Below are 22480 nucleotides of genomic sequence, written 5' to 3'. Positions count from 1 at the left end.
CTGGAGGACCCAGTAGGCCGCTCTTCGCTAGGCCTGTTTGGAATGGGTGATCCTACCAAGATCCAAAGCATGAAGTCCTGACTCCAGCCTGCATGACCCTCTGTGTCACTGAGGCACAGAAGCCTCCAAACCCTATGGCGAGGTTGTGGTCCTCTTGAAGGAGAGACATACAGGTTAGGGTTAGTAAGTTCTGAGCACAACGAGCTACGGTCCTCTTGAAGGAGAGACATACAGGTTAGGGTTAGTAAGTTCTGGGCACAAAGGGCTACGGTCCTCTTGAAGGAGAGACATACAGGTTAGGGTTAGTAAGTTCTGAGCACAACGAGCTACGGTCCTCTTGAAGGAGAGACATACAGGTTAGGGTTAGTAAGTTCTGGGCATGGTGCTGGAAGCAACACTTGCAGGATACCTCCAGCACATCCTCAGATGGTGTGGGTCACTGATGCAAACAACACATTTCATTGTGTATGGCAAATAAAGCTCATCTGTCTTTTCTCTTTTGGACACGCTGGATCCATTCAAATGGCTACAAATACAACCAGACCTGTCCCAAGCAAGCAATAAACACCAGGTTTATTCTTTGACATCAACGTACAGAAAAATCTCAGCAATCACGCACATCCCACAGAACGAAAGATGATTTTTTTCCCATTGATTTTTCCAGGTATGATTTGCACTTAATGACAGCTGGTGGCTCTGCTGGGGAAGGAGGAGCCGCGTTCTACACACGCACATTCCAATACCACCGCTTTCCACTGCTGAATGCTCCTGTGTTGAAGATATCAGCCCTGATATTGTTCCTGTTCCAGCTTTACAGACTGAGGGGGAGGGTAAATAGAGGGCCACCCTGAGGGAACTGGATGCAAAGACACAAAAACGGTCCCTCTTGGTAAAGTGACTCTTCACCTGTAAGTCTGTTGGGGTCATCTATTGTATTCACTTTCCATCGGTGGAACCTGAAGCAGATTGGGGGACTGCTTTGTTGAGCACATTCACTGTCCGCTACAAAAGCAGGATTTCCCTGTGGCCGCCCGTTTCAATTTGACTACCTATTCCCATTCCATGTCTGTCCACGGCCTCCTCTACTGTTGCAATGAGGCCACACTCAGATTGGAGGAACAACACCACATATTCTGTCTTGGCAGACTCCAACCTGATGGGATGAACATCAATTTCCCTAACTTCCAGTAAGTTCACCCCCTCCCACCCCTTCTCATCTCCTCACACACTCATTATCTCCTCTTGTTCCCCCCCTTCTCTTCACATGCTCGCTATCTCCCTTTTCTTCTCCACTTTCTTCCCTTTCTCCCATAGTCTACTCCTATCAGATTCCTTCTTCCCCAGCCCTACAACTGTCTCCACCTATCATCTTCCAGCTTCTCAATTCACCCCCCTCCTCCACCCACATGCCTTCTCCCTCACCTGGTCTCACCCATCACCTGCCAGGTTGTGCCCCCTCCGCCTCCCCTAAGTTTCTTATTCTGGCTTCTGTCCCCTTCCTTTCTAGTCCTGATACAGGGTCTCGCCCTGAACCGTTGACTTTTTTATTCCCCACCATAGACGCTGCCTGACTAGCTGAGTTCCTCCAGCGCCTTGTGAGGCTGTAAATGTATAGGATTAAAAATTGATCACACATAGGTGATTGGGGCATCATTCCATTTCAGTCAACCTGCTCCGGCCGCTATTAATTTTTTCTTGTCCCTCTGACTTGCCCTCTTCCCCCTACACCCACGCATCCCCAGCCCCCAAATCGTTTCTTTCTTTCCCCTCCTCCCATTCCACCTGCCAGCAGGGTCTGTAGTGTATGGATTCTTCTGTGTTATAGGGAATGTGATTGAATGTTGGGGATCCCCAATTATCAAGTTACAGTACGGTTTACAGACCCTTTAAGGACAAAACATTTCAAGCTGTTCTGTCACCAAGAATTAATGCCAAAACACAGAAAAAAGAGGGGGGTGGGAGGGGAGTTGGGAGGGGGGGTCAGGTAGGGGTGCCAGAAGAGGGTCAAGTCCTCCCCACAATAGAGCACATCTACACGGAGTGTTGTCACTCCATCATTGGAGACCCTCATCACCCAGCCCAGGCTCTCTTCTTGCTGCAGCTCTCAGGGAAAAGGTACAGGAGCCTCAGGACTCACACTTCAGGAACAGTTATCACCCCTCTACCATCAGGCCCCTGAACAAAAGGGGATAACGTCACTCAACTTCACTTGCCCCCTCACTTAACTGTTCCCACGAGCTATGGACTCACTTTCAATGACTCTTCATCCAATGTTCCCAATATTTATTGCTTATTTATAATTATAATTTTTTTTTCTTTTTGTATTTGCACAGTTCATTGTCCTTTGCACATTGGCCGTTTGTCTGTGCCATTGGGCATGGTCTTTCATTGATTACATGATGGTTCTTGGATTCACAGTGTATGCCTGCAAGACAATGGGTTGTAAGTGGTGACATGTATGTACAGTACTTGGATAACAAATTTACTTTGAACATTGAAGAGGATCTCTGAAAGGTGCGTAGATGTGAGAATAGGGGAGAACAGAGACCTGCAGACTGTTCAGGCTCAATGTGTTTCCGGACATAAGGAAGGAATTGAGGCGCTGGCCCTTGGTGGGGTGGGGGTGCATTTGAGGGTTTGGGGTTGGTAGTATGGATAAAATTTAAACATAAAGCTAAGCTGTGTGCATTTCTGGTCACCTAGCTACAGGAAAGATTCTAATAGTATTGAAAGAATTCAGAGAAAACTTACAAGAACATTGCTTGGACCTGCGGTCCTGAGTTATAGGGAAAGGTTGAATAGGTTAAGACTTTATTGCCTGGAGCACAGGAAAATGAGGGGAGATTTGACAGAGGTACACTAAATTATTGGGTGGTGGGGTGGAGATACATCTCTACCAAAGGTGGTGTAAGGCACTCCTTCCCTCCGCTGGCCTACAGGTCACCCTTGAGCAAGGTGTAGCACCTGCTAATCCCCCTGATCAGGGTCACGTGAAGCCATGGGAGCAGCTGGTTATATGAGCAGCTGGTGCATATCACAAGTCCTAGTTATACGACCACTGACACCAGGCAGACAATCTCTGACGAGTATTGATAACGCCTGGGGTCACCTGTTTTGTAAAGACACTGCCCAAAAGAAGGCAATGGCAAACCACTTCTGCAGAAAAATTTGCCAAGAACAGTCATGTTTGTCCATGTCATACAACATGGCACTTGATGATGACACAAAATTATGAGGCGTATAGATAGGGTTTTCCCTATCAAACAAACAGGCTATTCCCAATGAGATTGGGTGAGATTAGAACTGGCGGTCATAGGTTAAGGGTGAAAGGTGAAATGTTTAAGAGAACCTGAGGGGGAATTTCCTCACGCAGAGGGTGGTGAGAGTGTGGAATGAGCTGCCAGCACAAGTGTGGATCCAGGTTTGATTGCAACATTTAAGAGAAGTTTGGATAGGTACATGGATATGAGGGGCATGGAGGGCTACGGTCCAGGTAGAGGTCAATGGGAATGGACAGAATAACAGTTTGGCATGGACTAGGGGCCTGTGTCTGTACTATAGTGTTCTGTGAATCTAACTTTAAGAATGTGTTGTCTGACTAGGGACCGATACAAGTCAAGAAACTCAGAGTGACAGATACAGGACATTAGCTTGACCCAGGATACCATACGATGGAAGGAGACCTTGGCTTTTCCCCTCTTAGCTCTGCATGAAGAGGTGGAAGTTGGTGCGAGTGAACTCCTGATGGATAGTGTTGAGGAAGTTGTCAGAGTCTTCGGGGATCTCCCGCACCACCCTCTGGCCAGTAAAGCAGCTCTGCTCAGGGGTGTAGGTGAAGGAGAAGACACTGGAGAAGATGAGTCCGTCACTCCTCATCAGGAAGAGGGGTGCCGTGATGGGCTGACGAAGCCAACGCCACTCGCTGCTGTACGAACTGATATCGGGCACCACACACAGGAGGGACTTGGGGTTTCTGTGAAGACAAGGTGCTGATTTCAGTTCCGCTCTTCACTCTTCCACACCCACACTCCCTTGTGTCAAGATTCAAGTTTATTTGTCATGAGTACATTGAAACAACTATTTTATTTCAGAGATACAGCACAGAACAGGCTCTTCCAGCCCACCCAGCGATCTAATCACAAACAAAAGAGAAAATCCGCAGATGCTGGAACTCCGAGTAACACATGCAAAATGCTGGAGGAACTCAGCAGGCCAGGCAGCATCTAGGAGAAGAACACATTCGACATTTCAAGCCAAAACCCTTCAGCAATCCACCAAATTAACCACAAAATTTACAATGACTAATTAACCAATTTACTGGTACGTCTTTGGACTGTGGGAAGAAACCGCAGCATCTGGAGGGAATTCACACATTCGTGGTTTAGAACGGCTACCATCCTAGTAGTTGGACCAACACTTTACAGTACCAGCAGCCTAGGTTCATTCGCCATTATCTGTAAGGAGTTTGTATGTTCTTCCCGTGACCACGTGGGTTTCCTCCGGGTGCTCCGGTTTCATCTTGCAGTCTATAGACATCCGGCTAGCAGGTTAATTGGTCATTGTAAATTGTCCTATGATTAGACTGGGGTTAAATCGGAGGTCGAAGGGCTGAGAAATAGAACTCCCTCCAGAGAGCACTGCAATTGATTTCTGAACTCTAACACCCTAAGCTGTAATAGCATCATGCTAATTGCTATGTTACTGCGGTGTCTCATTATTCTCTGAATTAACTTCCCTGGGAGCCCCACGTGTAACGTCTAGTTCCCTGGCCGGGAATCAAAACCTGGGACAGAACGCTGAGAGTGCCAAATCCTAACCACTAGAACACCAGGTTTCAGTCCCTTTCCTTCCTTCCATCCCATGGTTCCCCATTGGGTCAACTTGAGGTCATTTCCTGGACTCCATCTAAACTTCTGACACTTCTAAGTTGCTGTCTTTTCTTTAAATTTGTTGTGGGCTTATATATACAATCATAGAAATATACATTATGCAAATAGTGGGAGAATTCTGCAAATATACTGGCCCACTTCACCACACTAACATCCAGATTTTTGATATACAGTAGATGACAAACAACAACAGACCCAGCACCAATCCCTGTGGCACGCGTCCTTTTCTCCTTGGAGTGATGGAGGATGAGAGGTGGCCTGAGAGGTGTACAAGATGATGAGAGGCATTGATCGTGTGGATAGTCAGAGGCTTTTTCCCAGGGCTGAAATGGTTGCCACAAGAGGACACAGGTTAAGGTGCTGGGGAACAGGTACAGAGGAGATGTCAGGGGTAAGTTTTTCACTCAGAGAGTGGTGAGTGTGTGGAATGGGCTGCCGGCAATGGTGGTGGAGGCTGATATGATAGGGCCTTTTAAGAGACTTTTGGATAGGTACATGGAGCTTAGTAAAATAGAGGGCTATGGGTAAGCCTCGTAATTTCTAAGGTAGGGACATGTTCAGTACAACTTTGTGGGCTGAATGACCTGTATTGTGCTGTAGGTTTTCTATGTTTCTAGGCCTCCAGTCAGAGAGGCAAACATCTCTACAGCTCTCTCGCTATCCCCCTTAGAATACTTCCTAATAATTAACTACTGTTGTCGGGATCACTGACCTAGATAAAGTGGATATAGTGACAAATTTTGGAAGAGTGGGAAAGTCTAGGACTGGGGGCACAGCCACAGAACAAAAGGGCACTCTTTCAAGCAGAGACGAGGAGGAATTTCTTTAGCCAGAGGGTGGTGAATCTGTAGAACTTGTTGCCACAGGTGGCCAAGTCATTGGGTATATTTAAAGCAGAGGTTGATAGTTTCATGATTAGTAAGAGCATCAAAGGTTACAGGGAGAAGGCAGTAGAACGGGTTTGGGAGGGATAATAAATCAGCGATGATGGAGTGGCAGAGCAGACTCGATGGGCTGAATGGCCTAAGTCTGCTCCTATTTCCTATGGTCTTATGGAAACAGACAATTTGTCCAAAGTGCCAGACTAAGCTGAGTCTCAGTTGCCGGCAGTTAACACTTACCCGTCTAAGCCTTTCCCATCCATGAACCTGTGCAAATGGCTTCCAAGTGTTGTAATTGTACCCGCCTCTACCACTCCGTCTGGCAGCTCGTTCCATATATCGACCTCTCTCTGTGTGAAGCCTGCTCCTCAAAGCTTTCCCCTTTAACTCATCTTAAACCGGATGGCAGAGGGGAAGAAGCTGCTCCTCAAGGCACACACTCGACGATTCAGGAACAGCTTCTTCCCCTCTGCCATCAGGGAGGAGGTACAGGAGCCTGAAGGCACACACTCGACGATTCAGGAACAGCTTCTTCCCCTCTGCCATCAGGGAGGAGGTACAGGAGCCTGAAGGCACACACTCAACGATTCAGGAACAGCTTCTTCCCCTCTGCCATCAGGGAGGAGGTACAGGAGCCTGAAGGCACACACTCAACGATTCAGGAACAGCTTCTTCCCCTCTGCGAGTCAATTTCTAGATGGACATTGAACCCATGACCACTACCTCACTACTTTTCTATTTCTATTCTTGCACTACTTAATTAATTTAACTATTTAACATAAGTATATTTACTATAATTCATGTTTTCTCTCTATTAATATGCATTGCAATGTACTGCTGTAGCAAAGACAACAAATTTCATGACAGTTGCCAGTGATACTAAACGTGATTCTGATTCTGAAACCACCCTTCCAGTATCAGACTCCGCTTCTCTGGGTAAAAGACTGTGACCATCCACCAGGGCTGTGAGCCATGAAATTAACTACATACTTTTCAATTACATTTAATCTCCTGGAGAGCGACCCCTAGCACTTGCCTGGGTTAAGCTCTGCTGTTTCTCTGCCTGCATCTCCAACTAGATCCTGCCGTGTTCTTTTGCAATCTTAAGATCAGCTCTATTTGTCACATTAACATCGAATTTTGAATCGTACAATGACATGCATCATTTGCAACAAATCAGATCAGCGCAGGTTTCTAACATCTTGGTTACCTGTACATTGTCTCAGCCTCCACGTCACCAAACCACACTTTCAGGTCGGGGCTGAAGCTCTCTCCTTGGAGTTCTAACGTTGCCACGTCACCTCCTCCATTCAGCTTGGGAAGCAAGAACAAACTCTGTCAGTTTGCGGTCACCCAAGAGAAGTCAGTCAGTGACCCAGACTCACACAAATGAGAGCCCTCTCTCCTCCCTCTTCCATAGTGAGGATGGCTGTGAAGACCAGGTGAAACCAGAAGTGAGATGAGCAGATCTTTCACACTGGGGTCAAGAGCACCAAGAGAACAAGGGATTGAGTAATGAGACCTTTAGAACCTCACCAGTTTTCTAATCACAGAAACACTGGCCAATCGTTGCCCTTCACCTTGGAGGCAACTTTGGATCCAATATACTATGTTCCTTTGAAGATTGTGGGCTTCTAACTCTTGATCATACTGCCAGGTGGGGCCTTGTCAAAAACTATGCTAGAATCTATGTAAATTCCATCAAACACCCTCCCTCCTTGTTACTGCCTCAAAAATTCAATACAGCGTTCACTTAGCAAATCCATCCTGAACAATGGACAGAGGGGGAGCTGTGTGGCCTCGGTTGTATTGAGGACTAGGCCTCAAGCCACAGTGTTGACTGTTAACAGCCACCCAGGAGAAAGGCATCAGAACCAGTTGCACTCCACTAGAGGTGGTGTGGAGCGATATCCAAACTGGATTTGTTGCTGGCACCCCATTGTTCGCTCAGCAGAAGACAAGCTGCATCATTTTCAAATGCAGGTTTCTCCAACATTCATTGACTCCGAGTCTGGGACTATTTTTGTGAGACTGTACTTTACTCATCTGTTATATATGCTTCCTACCTCATATGTGCCTTGAGCTGTGTGTGACTGGTGTGTGCATTTGCACCTTGGCCCAGGAATAATGCTGCTTCATTTGGCTGTATTCATGTAAGGTTGAGTGAATTGAATTGAATTGACTTTATTTCTTACATCCTTCACATACACGAGGAGCAAAAATCTTAATGCTATGTCCCCATCTAAATGTGCAATGTGCAATCATAGTAATTTACAATAAATAGAACAGTCAATGTAATATGGGGCACACCCAAATCAGTCTGATGGCCTGGTGGAAGAAGCTGTCCTGGAGCCTGTTGGTCCTGGCTTTTATGCTGCGGTACCGTTTCCCAGATGGTAGCAGATGGAATAGAGTGAGGTTGGGATGACTCAGGTCCCCAATGATCCTACGAGCTCTTTTTACACACCTATCCTTGTAAATGTCCTGAATCATTGGAAGTTCACAACTACAGATATACTGGACTGTCCACACCACTCTCTGCAGAGTCCTGTGATTGAGGGAGGTACAGTTCCCAAACCAGGCAGTGATGCAGCCAGTCAGGATGCTCTCAACTGTGGCCCTGTAGAAAGTCCTTAGGATCTGGGGGCCCATACCAAACTTCCTCAACCGTCTGAGGTGAAAGAGGAGCTTCTGTGCCTTTTAACTCCATTTAACTAATTACGTGACTTCTAAAACCAATTGGCTGCACCATTGGTGATTTGTTGTGTCATATTAAAGGGGGTGAACACTTATGCAATCAATTATTTTACATTTTAAATTTGTAATTAATTTAGATCACTTTGTGGAGATCTGTTTTCACTTTGACATGAAAGAGTCTTTTTCTGTTGATCAGTGTCAAAAGAAGCCAAATTAAATGCACTGTAATTCATTGTTGTAAAACAATAAAACATGAAAACTTCCAAGGGGTGGGGTAAATACTTTTATAGGCACTGTATGCCCCTTGTAATTATATAAACTTCAATCAGATCTCTTCTCAGCCTCCATCACTCCAGGGAAAACAACCTAAGTTTCTCCAACCTCACCTTACAACATGTCCCTCTAATCCAGAGAGTATCCAGGTAACACACACAAAATTCTGGACAAACACAGCAGGTCAGGCAGCATCTATGGAGTGGAATGAACAGTCGATGTTTTGGGCCAAGACCCTTTATCAGGACCTGTTGAATTCCTGTCTCGAATCAACATCCAATCCTGGGGCTAATTACCCTGGGGAGGTGGTCATCAGCCCTCACCCACCAACTCAGTCACTGACCATGGGGATCACTGGTCTATATCTAAGCACTTGCCAACCCAACGTCCTTCCATGGGAATCATTGACCTTCTACCACAGAATGTTCTGACCCGGTCTCGGGCTCCTACCCAATTCTTCATTTACGGCCCCTGACCTCTAAATCCCCTCATGCCTGTCCTTAAACCCTAACCTGTCCCCTTACTCACCTGCGCTACCCCCAGAAACCATCCCTATGAACCTAAAATTAACCAATTCTGAGTCTCGACCTCAATGCAGTGCGCCACCTTGACCTGAACAATCGTGTGTCTATAATACTCTGGTAAACCTCTTCTGCACCCTCTCCAAAGCCTCCACATCCTCCCTGTAGTGGGCTGACCAGAAACGCACACAAAGTTTTACAGAACAGCTCCGTGACTTCCCGATTATTCTGCTCAATGCACGGACTAATGAAGGTAGGTGTGCCTAATGACTTCTCCACCACCCTATCTGATTGTGCGGCCTCTTTCAGGGAGATGTGGACATAAATTCCATTACCCGTCGGTACAGTGTGCTGGACTGAGATTGTCCATTTGCAGAGGTGATAGTAAATCCTTGTAAGATCTAGGACAAGGGCAAAAACTCAGAATACAGCGACATCCCAATAGAACAGAGATGAGGCGGAATTTTTTTAGTCAGAGGGTGGTAAATCTGTGGAATTAATTGCCACAGATGGCTGTGGAGGCCAAGTCAATGGGTATATTTAAAGCAGAAGTTGATAGATTCTGGATTAGAGAGGGCATCTAATGTTACAGCAAGAAGGCAGGAGAATAGGGTTGAGAGGGATAATAAATCAGCCGTAATGGAACGGCGGAGCAGACTTGATGGACTGAACGGCCTAATTCTGCACCTACATTACGGTCCAATAATTCAGCATGGAAATTGGCCCTTTGGCCCAACTCAACAATGCTGAGAAGATCTTACCTCAAGACTGCTGATAACAGGAACAGGAGTGACAGGAGAGTGCAGGTGAGTGAGGCTCTCACTGAATGTGTACTCCACAGCCTCGGTACCAATAATTGTCCAACAGGCCCCATCAGTCAACACTTCCTTATTGGCTTCCTTGGAGCAAGGGATCGCCTTGAAGGATCACAACAAAAGATCCAATCATTCAGGAGACAAATACTTGTAGAGATTGCCATATATTCACCATTGATTCTTGCAATTATAAATTAATTCTTAGTAAATAAATAATTTATAAACTTATTCTTAGTAATAAACTCTTTGTAGAGCCATAGAGTGCTGCAGTCCCATCGACTCTCACCCATGTCGTCCATAGCCCCAAACAAGAGAAAATCTGCAGATGCTGGAATTCTGAGCAACACACACAAAATGCTGGAGGAACTCAGCAGGCCAGGCAGCATCGATGGAAAAGAGTAAACAGTCGACGTTCCGGGGCAAGACCCTTCATCAGAAGAAAGATGAGGAGTCAGAGTTAGTAGGTGGGAGGAAGAAACACAAAGTGATAGGTGAAACCTGGAGGGAGGGAGGGGTACCCACCTATCACCTTGTGTCTCTTCCTCCCACCTACTACTGATTCCTCATCTTTTTTTTCTCCAATTCTGATGAAGGGTTTCAGCCCAAAATGTTGACTGTTCTCTTTTCCACAGATGCTGCCAGGCCTACCGAGTTCCCCTAGCATTTTATGTGAGCTGCCCTCCATATCCCTCCCACATATTGTATGCCCCTGTCCAAATTTCTCTTAAATGTTATAATCAGCAGTTTAAAATGGCATGCTGAGTCTCAGTGACCTCTGTCTGGTGGCTAACAAAACAAGTAAAATAACTAAATACTTTGTTAATTATGCTTTTTTTGGTAAATGGTTATCACCAGCGATAGTTTGCTATTTCCCTTAGGATGGAGGCAATTCGATGTGGGATAACCGAGGCGAGGCGAGGCAGCGGGCCCATTGCCCAGAGCCGGGAAGAGTCGAGGTTCGATCAATTGAGGTGCCGGGCCAAATCGGAAAGGTCGGGTACAGGCCACATCGCGGTGTCAGGGTCCAGGTCTCAGAATGTACCAAAGTGACTGAAGCGCCAGGCTCGATTGAAAAGGTCAGAGTGCCAGGGCCCGAGGCAAGGAACGGGCCGGTTCAGCCTGCCACTCCACGAGGTGTACTCGACTCTGCGCTGAATTACGGGTCTGGGGACAGACCCTATTTGTGGGCTTCAGTTCAGAATGCTATTTGATTGTGCTTTACTGTTTACATGATTTGTTTTTCTCTCTCTCTCCCTGCACATTGGGTGCTGGACAGTCTTCATTATTTCCATGGGTCCTTTTGGGATTCGTTGTTTGGTGGCTGCCTGTTAGGAGACCAATCTCGAGGTTGTAGCATGTGCATATACTTTGATGTACTTTGTACTTTGAACATTGAACCTCCACCCCCACTGGCACCTCATTCCACACTTCCACCACATTTTGAGTGAAGATCTCCCTCAGGTTCCCTCCAAATATACAATTATTTATAAATAAATTAAATTAAAATTTACCCTCAATAAGCAATTTATTCATCTAGAGTCATGCAAACTACTCTCACCATCATAGAACATGGGGATCCCAAACTCAAGTAAATGTGGACACAAGATTATATGGGTCGGCTCAACATGGAGGGCTGAAGGGCCTGTACTGTGCTGTAGTGTTCTATGGTTCTATAGTTCTAAGATACAGTAGATGCTGGAATCTGGAGAGAAAAAGACTAAACTGCTGGAGGAACTGTGGAGGGATATAGACTGTCGATGCTTCCGGTCCTTACTTCATCTGGACTAAAGACAGAAAGGAGATAGCCAGTATAAACAGGGGAGTAGAAGGAGGGAATCAAGAGCTGGGAGGTGATGGGTGGATCCAGGTGAGGAGAGGTGATGGGGAGGTGGAGGAGGGGAGAGTGGGAATGGCAATAAGAGGCTGGGAGGTGATGGGTGGATCCAGGTGAGGAGAGGTGATGGGGAGGTGGAGGAGGGGAGAGTGGGAATGGCAATAAGAGGCTGGGAGGTGATGGGTGGATCCAGGTGAGGAGAGGTGATGGGGAGGTGGAGGAGGGGAGAGTGGGAATGGCAATAAGAGGCTGGGAGGTGATGGGTGGATCCAGGTGAGGAGAGGTGATGGGGAGGTGGAGGAGGGGAGAGTGGGAATGGCAATAAGAGGCTGGGAGGTGATGGGTGGATCCAGGTGAGGAGAGGTGATGGGGAGGTGGAGGAGGGGAGAGTGGGAATGGCGACAGAGGCTGGGAGGTGATGGGTGGATCCGAGGGAGGAGGGAAGATAGGCAGATGGAGGAGGGGAGAATGAGAATGGGAACAGAGGCTGGGAGGTGATGGGTGGATCCAAGTGACAAAAAGCAGAATATAGTGGCATCATTAATGGGGTTTCACCAGTGAGAGGGACCTTGATGTTTCTGAGGACAACGCAATGTGCTGGAACATCTCGGTGTTAAGGAGGAGGATGTGCGGAATAGGAAGGAGGAATACAGAACCAAATAAGGGAGGTGGGGAAGGCTGACGCGAACAGTGTGGGGAGGAGTATATGATGATGGGCAGATTGAGTGGGTGGAGGAAAAGGTGAAATTTTCCCTTTCAGCAGGGAAATTAAATAGCGAGTGCTGATAACTCACAATGGGTCAGGCAGCACCTACAGAAACAGAAAGGGGAGTTCTCATTTCAGGTTGAAGACCTTTCACCAAAAGCATATTAGCTCAAAGAAGCTCCTGATAAAAGATTGTAAAATGATTAGAAGCAAAAACAGGGTAGAGAATTAGAATACTTTTCCCCCAGGGTAGAACTTTCAAATGATAAAGGACAGGCATTTAAGGTGCGAGGGGATAGTTTAAAAGAGATGCGGGTTGAAGGGCCTGATTCTGTGCTGTATCTCTCTACAAAACAACCTGTACCACAAACAACAAGATGGAACTCCAATGCACAAGACCGCAAGAGGCTGCAGAGAGATGGTGGGCTCATCCACTTCCATCATGGGTACAGCTCTCCCAAACATCAGGGACATCAGTAAGGGGTGTTGTAGATCTTAAAGGATCCCCACCATCCGGGCCATGTCCTCTTCTCATTGCTACCATTGGGCAGGAGGTGCAAGGGACTGAGACCTGTATGTCATGGTTCAACAACAGTCTCTTCCCCACTGCCATCAGTTTCCTGACCTGACATGAGAAGCTCTAATTGTACCATATCCTCAACTTCCATTGATGTTGCTATATTTACTTTCGTTTATTTTGTTGTGTTAGTTGTGTTTGATTTATATTGTTTATGCAATTTGTGTTTATATTATACCATTCTGCTGCTTCAAACAGCTAATGCTCATGGTGTGTATAAGCTGAGTTCAAAGTTCAAATAAATTTATTATCAAAGTACATATATGTCATCACTTATATGTCTTGCCGGCATTCACAGTAAATGCAAAGAAATATGGGTACGTGTGTCCATGACAATACACTTGAATTTGAACTTGAATGATATATTCTAGTTCAAATGATAAAGCTATGCTTTTCATCTTTGTATCTGGGCAATTGAACAGGCCGAAACACAGCAGCGGAAAAGCAGCTGATGATCAAGTGTACCTGGAACTGTATGATCTTCTCGTTGGAGAGGCACAGGTACATTCTGTTGGTTCCCTTGATGTGGAAGGCGCACTTGTGGAGTTGAGAAACAGGCTCATCGACATCCAGCACTGCGTACTGCTTATACACCTTCCGAATGATCTGCCCACACAATTACCACAAGGAGAAACAAGGTTACCTCACCGTTGCCCAGACATGTCAACCGGTGACCCAATAGCACAAGTACAGTCAATTGTGGCTTTTGAATTTAGGACAATTTGAAGTCAATGGTCTCTGCCTCATGATCTGGAGGCAACAAAGTCCACCTCAGCAGCTGAAGAATTTACATTAAGACCATAAGATAAAGGAGCAGAATTAGGCTATTTGTCCCATTTAGTCTGCTCTTTATTTCACCAAGGCTGATCTATTTCACTTTCAGACCCAATCTCCTGCCTTCTCCCCATATTTCATGCCTTGATTAATCAATGAATCTATCAACCACTGCCTTAAATATACCCAATGATTTGATCTCCACGGTTGCCTGTGGCAATGAATTCTACAGATTCAGCATTCTCAGGCTAAATAAATTCCCCTCACTTCCATTTTAAATGGGCACCCCTCTACTCTGTGGCTGTGTCCTCTGGTCTTAGACTCTCCCACCAAAGGAAACACCTTCTCCACATCCACTCTTTTGAGGCCTTTCAACATTCGATAGGTTTCAATGAGATCCCCTCTCATTCTTCTGAATTCTAGTGAGTACAGTCCCAGAGGCATCAAATGCTCTTCATATGATTAGCCTTTCAATCCCAGAATCATTTTCATAAACCCCCTTTGAACCCTCTCTAATTTCAACATATCCTTTCTTAGATAAAGGGCCCAAAACTGTTCACAATACTCCAGGTAAGGCCTCGCCAGGGCTTTATAAAGTCTCAACATTATATCCTTGCTTTTATATTCTAGTCTTCTTGAAATGAATGCTAACATTGCATTTGCCTCGCTCACCACAGACTCAACCTGCAAATTAATAAATGTTGGATAAAGTGGTGAAGGCAGTGAAGCAACAAAATCCAGGAAAGAAAATCAAATGTCCTTGTCTATCGCACTCTGACCATGACTCTAGGCACAGAGTTGAGCTCTGAAATGACCCATAATAAATCACCGGGAAAGAGTGATCAAGATATAGTAATAATAACAATGGTGTACTATTCTCACCCTATCTATTAACAACTAAATAACAACAACCACCGTTATCAAAATAAACAAAGGCGTTTTTCAGGGTGACTCCCTAAGCCCACTATGGTTTGTCTCGCTTTAAACCCACTCTCTGATTTACTGAATCTGGACAAAAATAGGGTATCAAATCAGAGACAACCAAATGAATTATAGCTTGACACATTCTTCTATACATGGGTAACTTGAAATTATATGCTCCTTCATTATTAAAGCTAAAGCAATTAATTCAAATAGTAGAACTATCTTTGAAGGATAAAAGCATGAACTTTGGACTAGATAATTGCAGAACATTAAACATAAAGAAAGGTGCAATGAAGCTAGTAGAATATACAAAAAGAGAAGCAGGATACAATACAACCAATGGATGAATATGAAACATACAAGTATCTGGGATATCAATAAGCAAAGAAGGTAGATCATAGTGCAATAAAGGGAAAATGTTCAACATAATTTACTTCAAGGATTAAGAAAATCTGCCAGAGTTCAAAAGTAAAAATATAACCAAAACAATAAACACTTCTGCTATACCCATATTGATGCCTTCATAATATCTTGGACTGAAACCAATCTGAAAAATTTACAAAGAAAAATTTGAGAAAGCACTATGTATACTCAAATATACTTAGATTAACACTATCTGGAACAGAAGGAGGGAAGGAATAACAGACATAAAAAATTTATACAACAGTCAGAGAAAATTTCTAAGGATATGCTTCCATCTACAATAACAGTATTCAGCACTCTATATGAGCATATGCAATTCTGATAAGAAGTACACACCAGTAAACTTAAAAGTAGACACAACCCAGAAAAATGAGGCAATAATCACTACAGAAGAAAAAGTTAACCAAAGGAAGAGCATAACCCTCCATGGAAGCCATCCCCACAAACTGACAGACGTCAACAAGGAAGCATGGAACGCCTGGCTCAGAGTTGGAGACCTCTTTCCAGAAACAGAAAGCTTCCTTCTGGCAATGTAGGACCAGGTGGTTAACACAAAAAATTATCAAAAATACATAATAGAAGATCAACAAATTCAAGATGATAAATGCAGAAAATGCCAAGAGAAACCAGAAACAATCCAACACAGTGCAGGATCCTGTAGCAGTTTAACTCAATCTAATTTCTTACACAGGAACAATCAAGTTGCAAGCATCATTCGCCAAAATCTTGCTTTAAAATACAAACTCATAAGAGACACCAAACCTTGCTATAAATACAAACCTGATCTAGTTTTAGAGCCAAAGTACTATATATTTCATTACAACCGATTGATTATTACAAATAGGACAATACATAATATTACAGGATAAACAAACAAGAACAACTTACTGAATAGTTATAGCCATTCCAAACACATGTAACATACAGAAATCAATATGTGAAAAACACCAGGAATATGCTGAATGAAAAGTGGAAATTGAAAGACTCTGGAACATGACCAGGGTAAACGTCGTCCCGATAGTACTATCTACAACTGGTATCATCCCAAAGTCACTACACAATAGCATTAAACAGTTAGGGCCACACAGCAATATTTATACAAATCTCGAGAAAGCTACAATGCTATAAACATAAGAATTGTCTGAAAGTTCCTAGCAATTGAAAATGAGAGTGCTTGGCTATGCCCATACCTCAAGTTTTACCAACTTGAGCTGAGAGAAAATAAATAATAATAATAATGATAATAGTAAAGTACGATTATCACCCATATAATATACTATATTTGCTACAAATATAAAAATTATATGCTATAATATATATTATGTTTACCTGTATTCTCATATAATAGAACCCTGTTATAATTATATCATCACATAATATTATAAATAATTATTATTTAATCATTATTAACCATACACTATAAATGATCATTTCTACCAAGCAAACATCTACTTTTATTTAAATTTTTTAACATGGTTAAACATTGCACAGCATTAAAGAATTGATCATTGTCGATTTCCATATCTAATTGAGTGACTGCCCTATGGTATCCTTTTACAAGCCTCTAAGTCTAAGATTAGATGAGACATTCTAGCAACGTTAGTGATGGTCACATTTTGGGTATAATTCTTTTAATGTTCTGCCCAGATCAGTGGGACTCTGGATTCAGTCCATTAGTGGGTTCCTGTTAGTATGGGCACGGTCCTTTCAACCCAACTCGTCCATGCCAACCATGGTGCCCACCAAGATAGCCCAATCTGCTTGCCTTTGGTATATTTGCCTCAAACCCCTCTCTTCCATGAACTTATCCAAATGTCTTGTAAGGTGGCTCTCTGACAGATTCCTGCAACACCATTCGCTCGGCCTGAGGGCTGTGGGGACAGAAAGAGTTTCTGACCTAGGCTCCTCAGTTTCAGATTGGGGGCAAGTGTCCAATCCACTGAGCATTGAGCTGCAGATGACTCTACATATTAACAAAACCTGGAGCAACGCGTCATATTCCATCTCGGAAACCTCCAACCTGGCAGCATGAACACGGACTTCTCTCATTTCCAGTAAGTTCTCCTACCTTCCCTTCTCCCTTTTTCCATTCCACATTTTGGCTCCCCTCTTACCCCTTCTCTTCGCCTCATCTGCCCATCACCTCTGTCTGGTGCTCCTCATCCTTCCATAGTCCACTCTCCTTTCCTATCAGATCCCTTCTTCATCAGCCAATTATATCTTCCACCTATCACCTCCCAGCTTCTTACTTCATCCCCCTCCTTTCCCCTACCCACCTACCTTCCCTCTCACCTGGTTTCACCCATCACCTGCCGACTTGTACTCCTTCCCTTCCCCCACCTTCTTATTCTGGTTTCTACCCCCTTCTTTTCCCGTCCTGATGAAGGATCTCAGCCCGAAATCTCAACTGTTTATTTCCTTCCAAAGCTGATTCCTCACCTGCTGAGTTCCTCAGGCATTTGTCAGTGTTTAACATTTCAACAAACCTGGTTCATGGAGCCGTTGCAAGGCAGGCTACGTAGTACATTTTACACCCAGTTAAGGGTGTCTGAAGCTTGTTACTGGTACTGAGTGGGGCGTGGAGCTATCACCTAAGGGAATATCTCCCTCTCACAGTTGGTGAATACACAAAATAACACCCAGCAAACTGCAAGGTATCTGAAGTGAATGCACGGAAGATGTACACACCATGCTTGGGAGGCAGACTCCGGAAGTGGTGCAGATTAATTTGACTGCTGTTCCATATCGGATGTATCCATCATGGGGATAGAAATCACCCTTCTGGCTGGAGTCAGTGTCTGCAGGGGAAACAACAGGGTGTTAGACTGGAATAGTGAAGAGATTCCCTGTTTTCCAGCAAGGGCTTCTTCTTATACCTGTACACCTCACTGTATATGCGTACTTGACGATAACCTTGGTCTTGGATTCCTGAAACCCAGGAGTGACACTGCACACGAGGCCTTGGCCCATTATTTATTTAGTGATACAGTGTGGAGTAGGCCCCTTCTGGCCCTTCAAACCATTTCGCCCTGGCAAAATCTGACAATCCTGATTAATCTGAACTTAATCACGGGACAATTTACAATGACCAATTAACGTACTCTTTGAAAGCATGGGTCAAAACCTGAACAGAGTACAGCTGAATTCTGACCACTGCTTCACAGATTCATGGCTTCCTTTCCAAACACCAGCACAATGCTCAGAGATCCCGATGAACACACATTAGACTCTGGTCAAGATGGCTACCGAGCTGCAATGTCCATCGAGGTCATGGCCCAGACCATTGTTATTTGGGCTCATAGGGGTGGTTTTGTGGACAGCACAGGGAGCTAGAGGTCAGATTAGGGTTTAGAGCTGGGAATGGGAGAGTTAAAGGTTGGGGACAGGAGTCGATCCTCATGGTCAATGAGCAAGGACAGTAGACATTGGGTTCGCATCCCTCCCCAGCCCACCCTCACCACAGGTTGGTAAGTCCTGAGATCAGAGGTCCATCCAAGTTCGGAATGTGAGGTCTGGAGTCCGCAGTCCTGTGATTGGTGAGTCCTGAGGTCAATACAAAGGACTGAAGTCAGTGAATCCAAAAGTTAAGGCCCAATGGTCAAAGACCATGGGTTGGGATTTCCTGATGTCTATGAGTCCACTGGGGAAAATTAGAGGTCTGATGTCTGAAACTCTGCAAATCCACTGGAGGTGGGGAGGTGGCCTGTCTGTGGGTGGAACGGGGTTTAGTTGGTTGCTGTTGCCACTTGTGTTGTTTGGCTGAGCACTGAGTGCTGGCGTCAGAATGTCTGGCTACACTTGCGGGCTTCCCTTAGCACATCCTTGGTTGTTAACACAAATGACACATTTCATGGCTTGTTTCGATATCCACGTGATAAATAAATAAGTGAATCTGAACCCTTACCCAAGTGGAGAGTAAACGCTCCCCACTGCCGTGCACTGGCGATGAACTCTCCTCCATCCACACACAAGTACCGTGTACTGACAGTCTGAGAACGCAGGCGATTAAACAAGGCCACCTTGGAGTCCGACAAAATACATACTAGGCACAATGAAAGAAACAGCTCTTGAACATTATTCAGGATGGGAACCGCGGAGGTGACATGGACAGGACTCTCCACATGAGGACATTGCGAATCTGTGTCCAGTTTAGAGACACGGGCAGTAAATTGCAGCAGGTCAGGCAGCATCTATGGAGGGAGGTACACAGTCGAGACCCTCCATCCGGACTGCTCCACTGGACTTTCGTTAAAGGGATCCAGCCTAAAACATCGACTGTCCGTTTCCCTCAACAGATGCTGTCTGAGCCGCTGAGTTCTTCCGGTGCAGAATCAGGCTGTTCAGCCCATCGAGTCTTCTCCACCATTCCAACATGGCTGATTTATTATCCTTCTCAACCCCATTCTCCCGCCTTTCCCCAGTAACATTTGTCACCCTTATTAATCAAGAACCTATCAACCTCCAGGAGTGCTGGGGTGGAGATAAGTCTCTACCAAAGGAGGTGTAAGGAGCTCCTTCCCTTCACTAGCCTGCAGGTCACCCTTGGGCAAGGTGCAGCACCTGTTTAGCCCCCCCCGATCAGGGTCATGTGAAGCCATGGGAGCAGGTGGTGGGTGGTCGTACGAGCAGTTGGTGTATATCACACTCCTGGTTATGTGACCACTGTTGCTAGGCAGACAATCTCTGAAGAGTACTGATAAAGGCTGGGGTCACCTGTCTTGTAAAGACACTGCCCAGAAGAAGGCAATGGTAAATCTTTTCTGTAGAAAGAATTGCCAAGAACACTCAGGGTCATGAGACCATGATCGCCCATGTCCTATGGCACAGCACATAATGAAGACAATGATCAACTCCTGCTTTAAATGACTTGGCCTCCACAGCCGTCTGTGGCAATTAATTCCTCAGATCCACCATCCTCTGGCTAAAGAAATTCCTCCTCATCTCTGTTCCAGAGACACCCTTCTATTCTGAGGATTTGCCCCCTCATGTATATGTGATATATAAATCTCAATCTGAAGCTGCGCCTGAACTTTGCAAGCAATGCACAAAACACTGAAGGAACTCGGCAGGTCAAGCAGAGTCTATGGAGGGGAATGGCCAGGCAATACTTCAGGTCACGACCCTTTGTCTGTTCTCCATGAGGATGATTAAGAGGTAGAATGCACCCTGTGGTCTTTTGAACAATAGTTTTTTTTTTCTGATGGACTCTAGATCACAGTGTCTGGGGACTTTGCTATCGTTTGCACACTGAGTGAAGGGAGGTTGATATTTTTTAATGAAGCAAGTGGGGGAGGGGAAAGGGGGCCTTGGATTTCTAACATATTTTGTCATTCATTCTTTGGGGTTTCTTATTTCATGGATATCCGTGAAGAGTAAGAATTTCAAACTTTATACTGCGTACATTCTCTGATATTAAATGGAACCAATGAACCAATGAATATGGGTAAATCTTTATGTCCAACTAAGGCAAGAGGACAGAACAAGAGTTTAATACTGTATCTGAGAGACAATATTCCTACACTGCATCATAATGTCAGCTGAGGTCTTGTACTCTGGACCAAGGGTCAGTGTGTAACAACAGACTCATCTGACCCACCACCCGCTGTCAACATCATAACCTCTCCCCGTCATACTTACGCTCAGCGTTTTTAATGGACTGCTTTTTCTGGGAAGGCTTCGAAATGACTTTGATCAATTTGCTATAGAAGGTCCCAACCTCCTGTCCACTGCCGAGAAAAAGCCGTAAAACTATTCGAAAGTGCTTACGCTTGTCGGCATCAGAAATGTACAACGCTTTGGCACAGCCAAACTTCTGGAAGAACAGAGAACGCACAAATTATCATGAGCCCTGCCTCACCGGCCCTGCACCAAATAACCTTCTTCTCTGTCTTTGACATTTAGTCTGGAGTCCAGAGGAAGGGAACCAACCTAAAACACATCTGTCCATTTCCCCTCCACAGATGCTGCCTGACCTGCTGAGTTTCTCCGGCTCCCTTTTTGGTAACTACAGTCTCTTGTCTCTCTCTTCTTGGCATGAGGATGCAGGTGAAAGGGAAAAAAATACACTCAATGGCCACTTTATTAGGTATACCTGTGTGCCTACTTGTTAATACAAATATCTAATCAGCAACTCAATGTATAAAAACATGCAGACACGGTCAAGAGGTTCAGCTGTTGCTCAGACCAAACATCAGAATGTGGAAGAAATGTGATCTAAGTGACTTTAACTGTGAAATGATTGTTGGTGCCAGATGGGGTGGTTTGAGGATCTCAGAAACTGCTGATCTCCTGGGATCTTCATGCACAGCAGTCTCTAGAGTTTACAGAGAATGTGAGAAACAAAAAACATCCAGTGAGCAGCTCTTCTGTGGGTGAAATGCCTTGTTACTAAGAGAGATCAAAGGAGAATAGCCAGACTGGTTCAAGCTGATGGGAAGGTAATGATAACTCAAGTAACCACAAGATACAACAGCAGTGTGCAGAACATCTCTGAATGCCCAACATGTTGAAGCTTGAAGTGGATGGGCTACAGCAGCAGAAGACCATGAACATACATTCAGTGGCCATTTTATGAAGTACAGGAGGTGCCCAACAAGTGACCTCTGAGCATAAATCATCCTTGATGGCCTAATTCTGTTTCTAGAACTTATCCTCTGATGGTACTAAAGGTTGCATATGGGCCAGGAATCCTTAGAAAGAGTGGCAGTGGGATTCCACCTGAAATATCATGTGGGACACTTTCCTTGGGGCTTTGAAAATGTCGTCTCTCTAGACTGGAAACACTTGAACTCATTGCGCTCTCTCTCAGAGGCAACAACACAACACCAGGGACAACACTTACTGTCATTGTTACCTGTGAGTCTGGCAGTTCTTCAAAGTTGACCTTCAGTGCATCTCCTTGGCTGGTCAGCATATTATCCAGGCCCATGTAGCCACAGAGTCTGCAGCTCGATTCGCCAAGACCGCAAGCTGAAACAGAAAGGGTCTCGGTGAGATCTCAGGATAACTTGGTGTTACTCTGCCTAACCTGACCAAGAGAACACAGGGCGGTATGGTAGCACAGTGGTCAGTGTAATCGCTTTACAGTGCCAGCAACTGGGTTCGATTCCTGCCGCTGTCTGTTGTATGTTCGCCAAGTGACCGCCTGCGTTTCCTCCCACACTGCT

The 22480-nt window shown here is 45.1% G+C and overlaps 1 protein-coding gene across 5 annotated transcripts in view; it reads right to left on the bottom strand.

Annotated features, from left to right (window-relative positions):
* Window positions 1-557: 557 nt before the first annotated feature.
* The window catches only part of rbpjl (recombination signal binding protein for immunoglobulin kappa J region-like), a 98564-nt gene continuing 76641 nt past the window's right edge, over window positions 558-22480 (bottom strand). For 3 of the 5 annotated variants that reach the window (XM_059980979.1, XM_059980974.1, XM_059980975.1), the window contains 8 exons: window positions 22156-22283; window positions 20952-21126; window positions 19219-19356; window positions 18003-18112; window positions 13659-13799; window positions 10023-10178; window positions 6981-7084; window positions 558-3973 (listed from right to left, as the gene is read on the bottom strand). In XM_059980979.1, coding sequence (XP_059836962.1) covers window positions 3700-3973; window positions 6981-7084; window positions 10023-10178; window positions 13659-13799; window positions 18003-18112; window positions 19219-19356; window positions 20952-21126; window positions 22156-22283 — 1226 coding nt within the window. In that variant the 3' untranslated portion in view covers window positions 558-3699. Of the gene's footprint in view, window positions 3974-4015; window positions 4224-6980; window positions 7085-10022; window positions 10179-13658; window positions 13800-18002; window positions 18113-19218; window positions 19357-20951; window positions 21127-22155; window positions 22284-22480 lie in introns of those variants that run through there. The other 2 variants (XM_059980976.1, XM_059980978.1) reach the window with 2 other exon arrangements.

Source organism: Hypanus sabinus, chromosome 9 (assembly GCF_030144855.1).
Source record: "Hypanus sabinus isolate sHypSab1 chromosome 9, sHypSab1.hap1, whole genome shotgun sequence".
NCBI classification, from domain to species: domain Eukaryota; kingdom Metazoa; phylum Chordata; class Chondrichthyes; order Myliobatiformes; family Dasyatidae; genus Hypanus; species Hypanus sabinus.
Note: the sequence above shows the minus strand (reverse complement) of the source record. Positions and strands in the feature narration are given on the sequence as shown.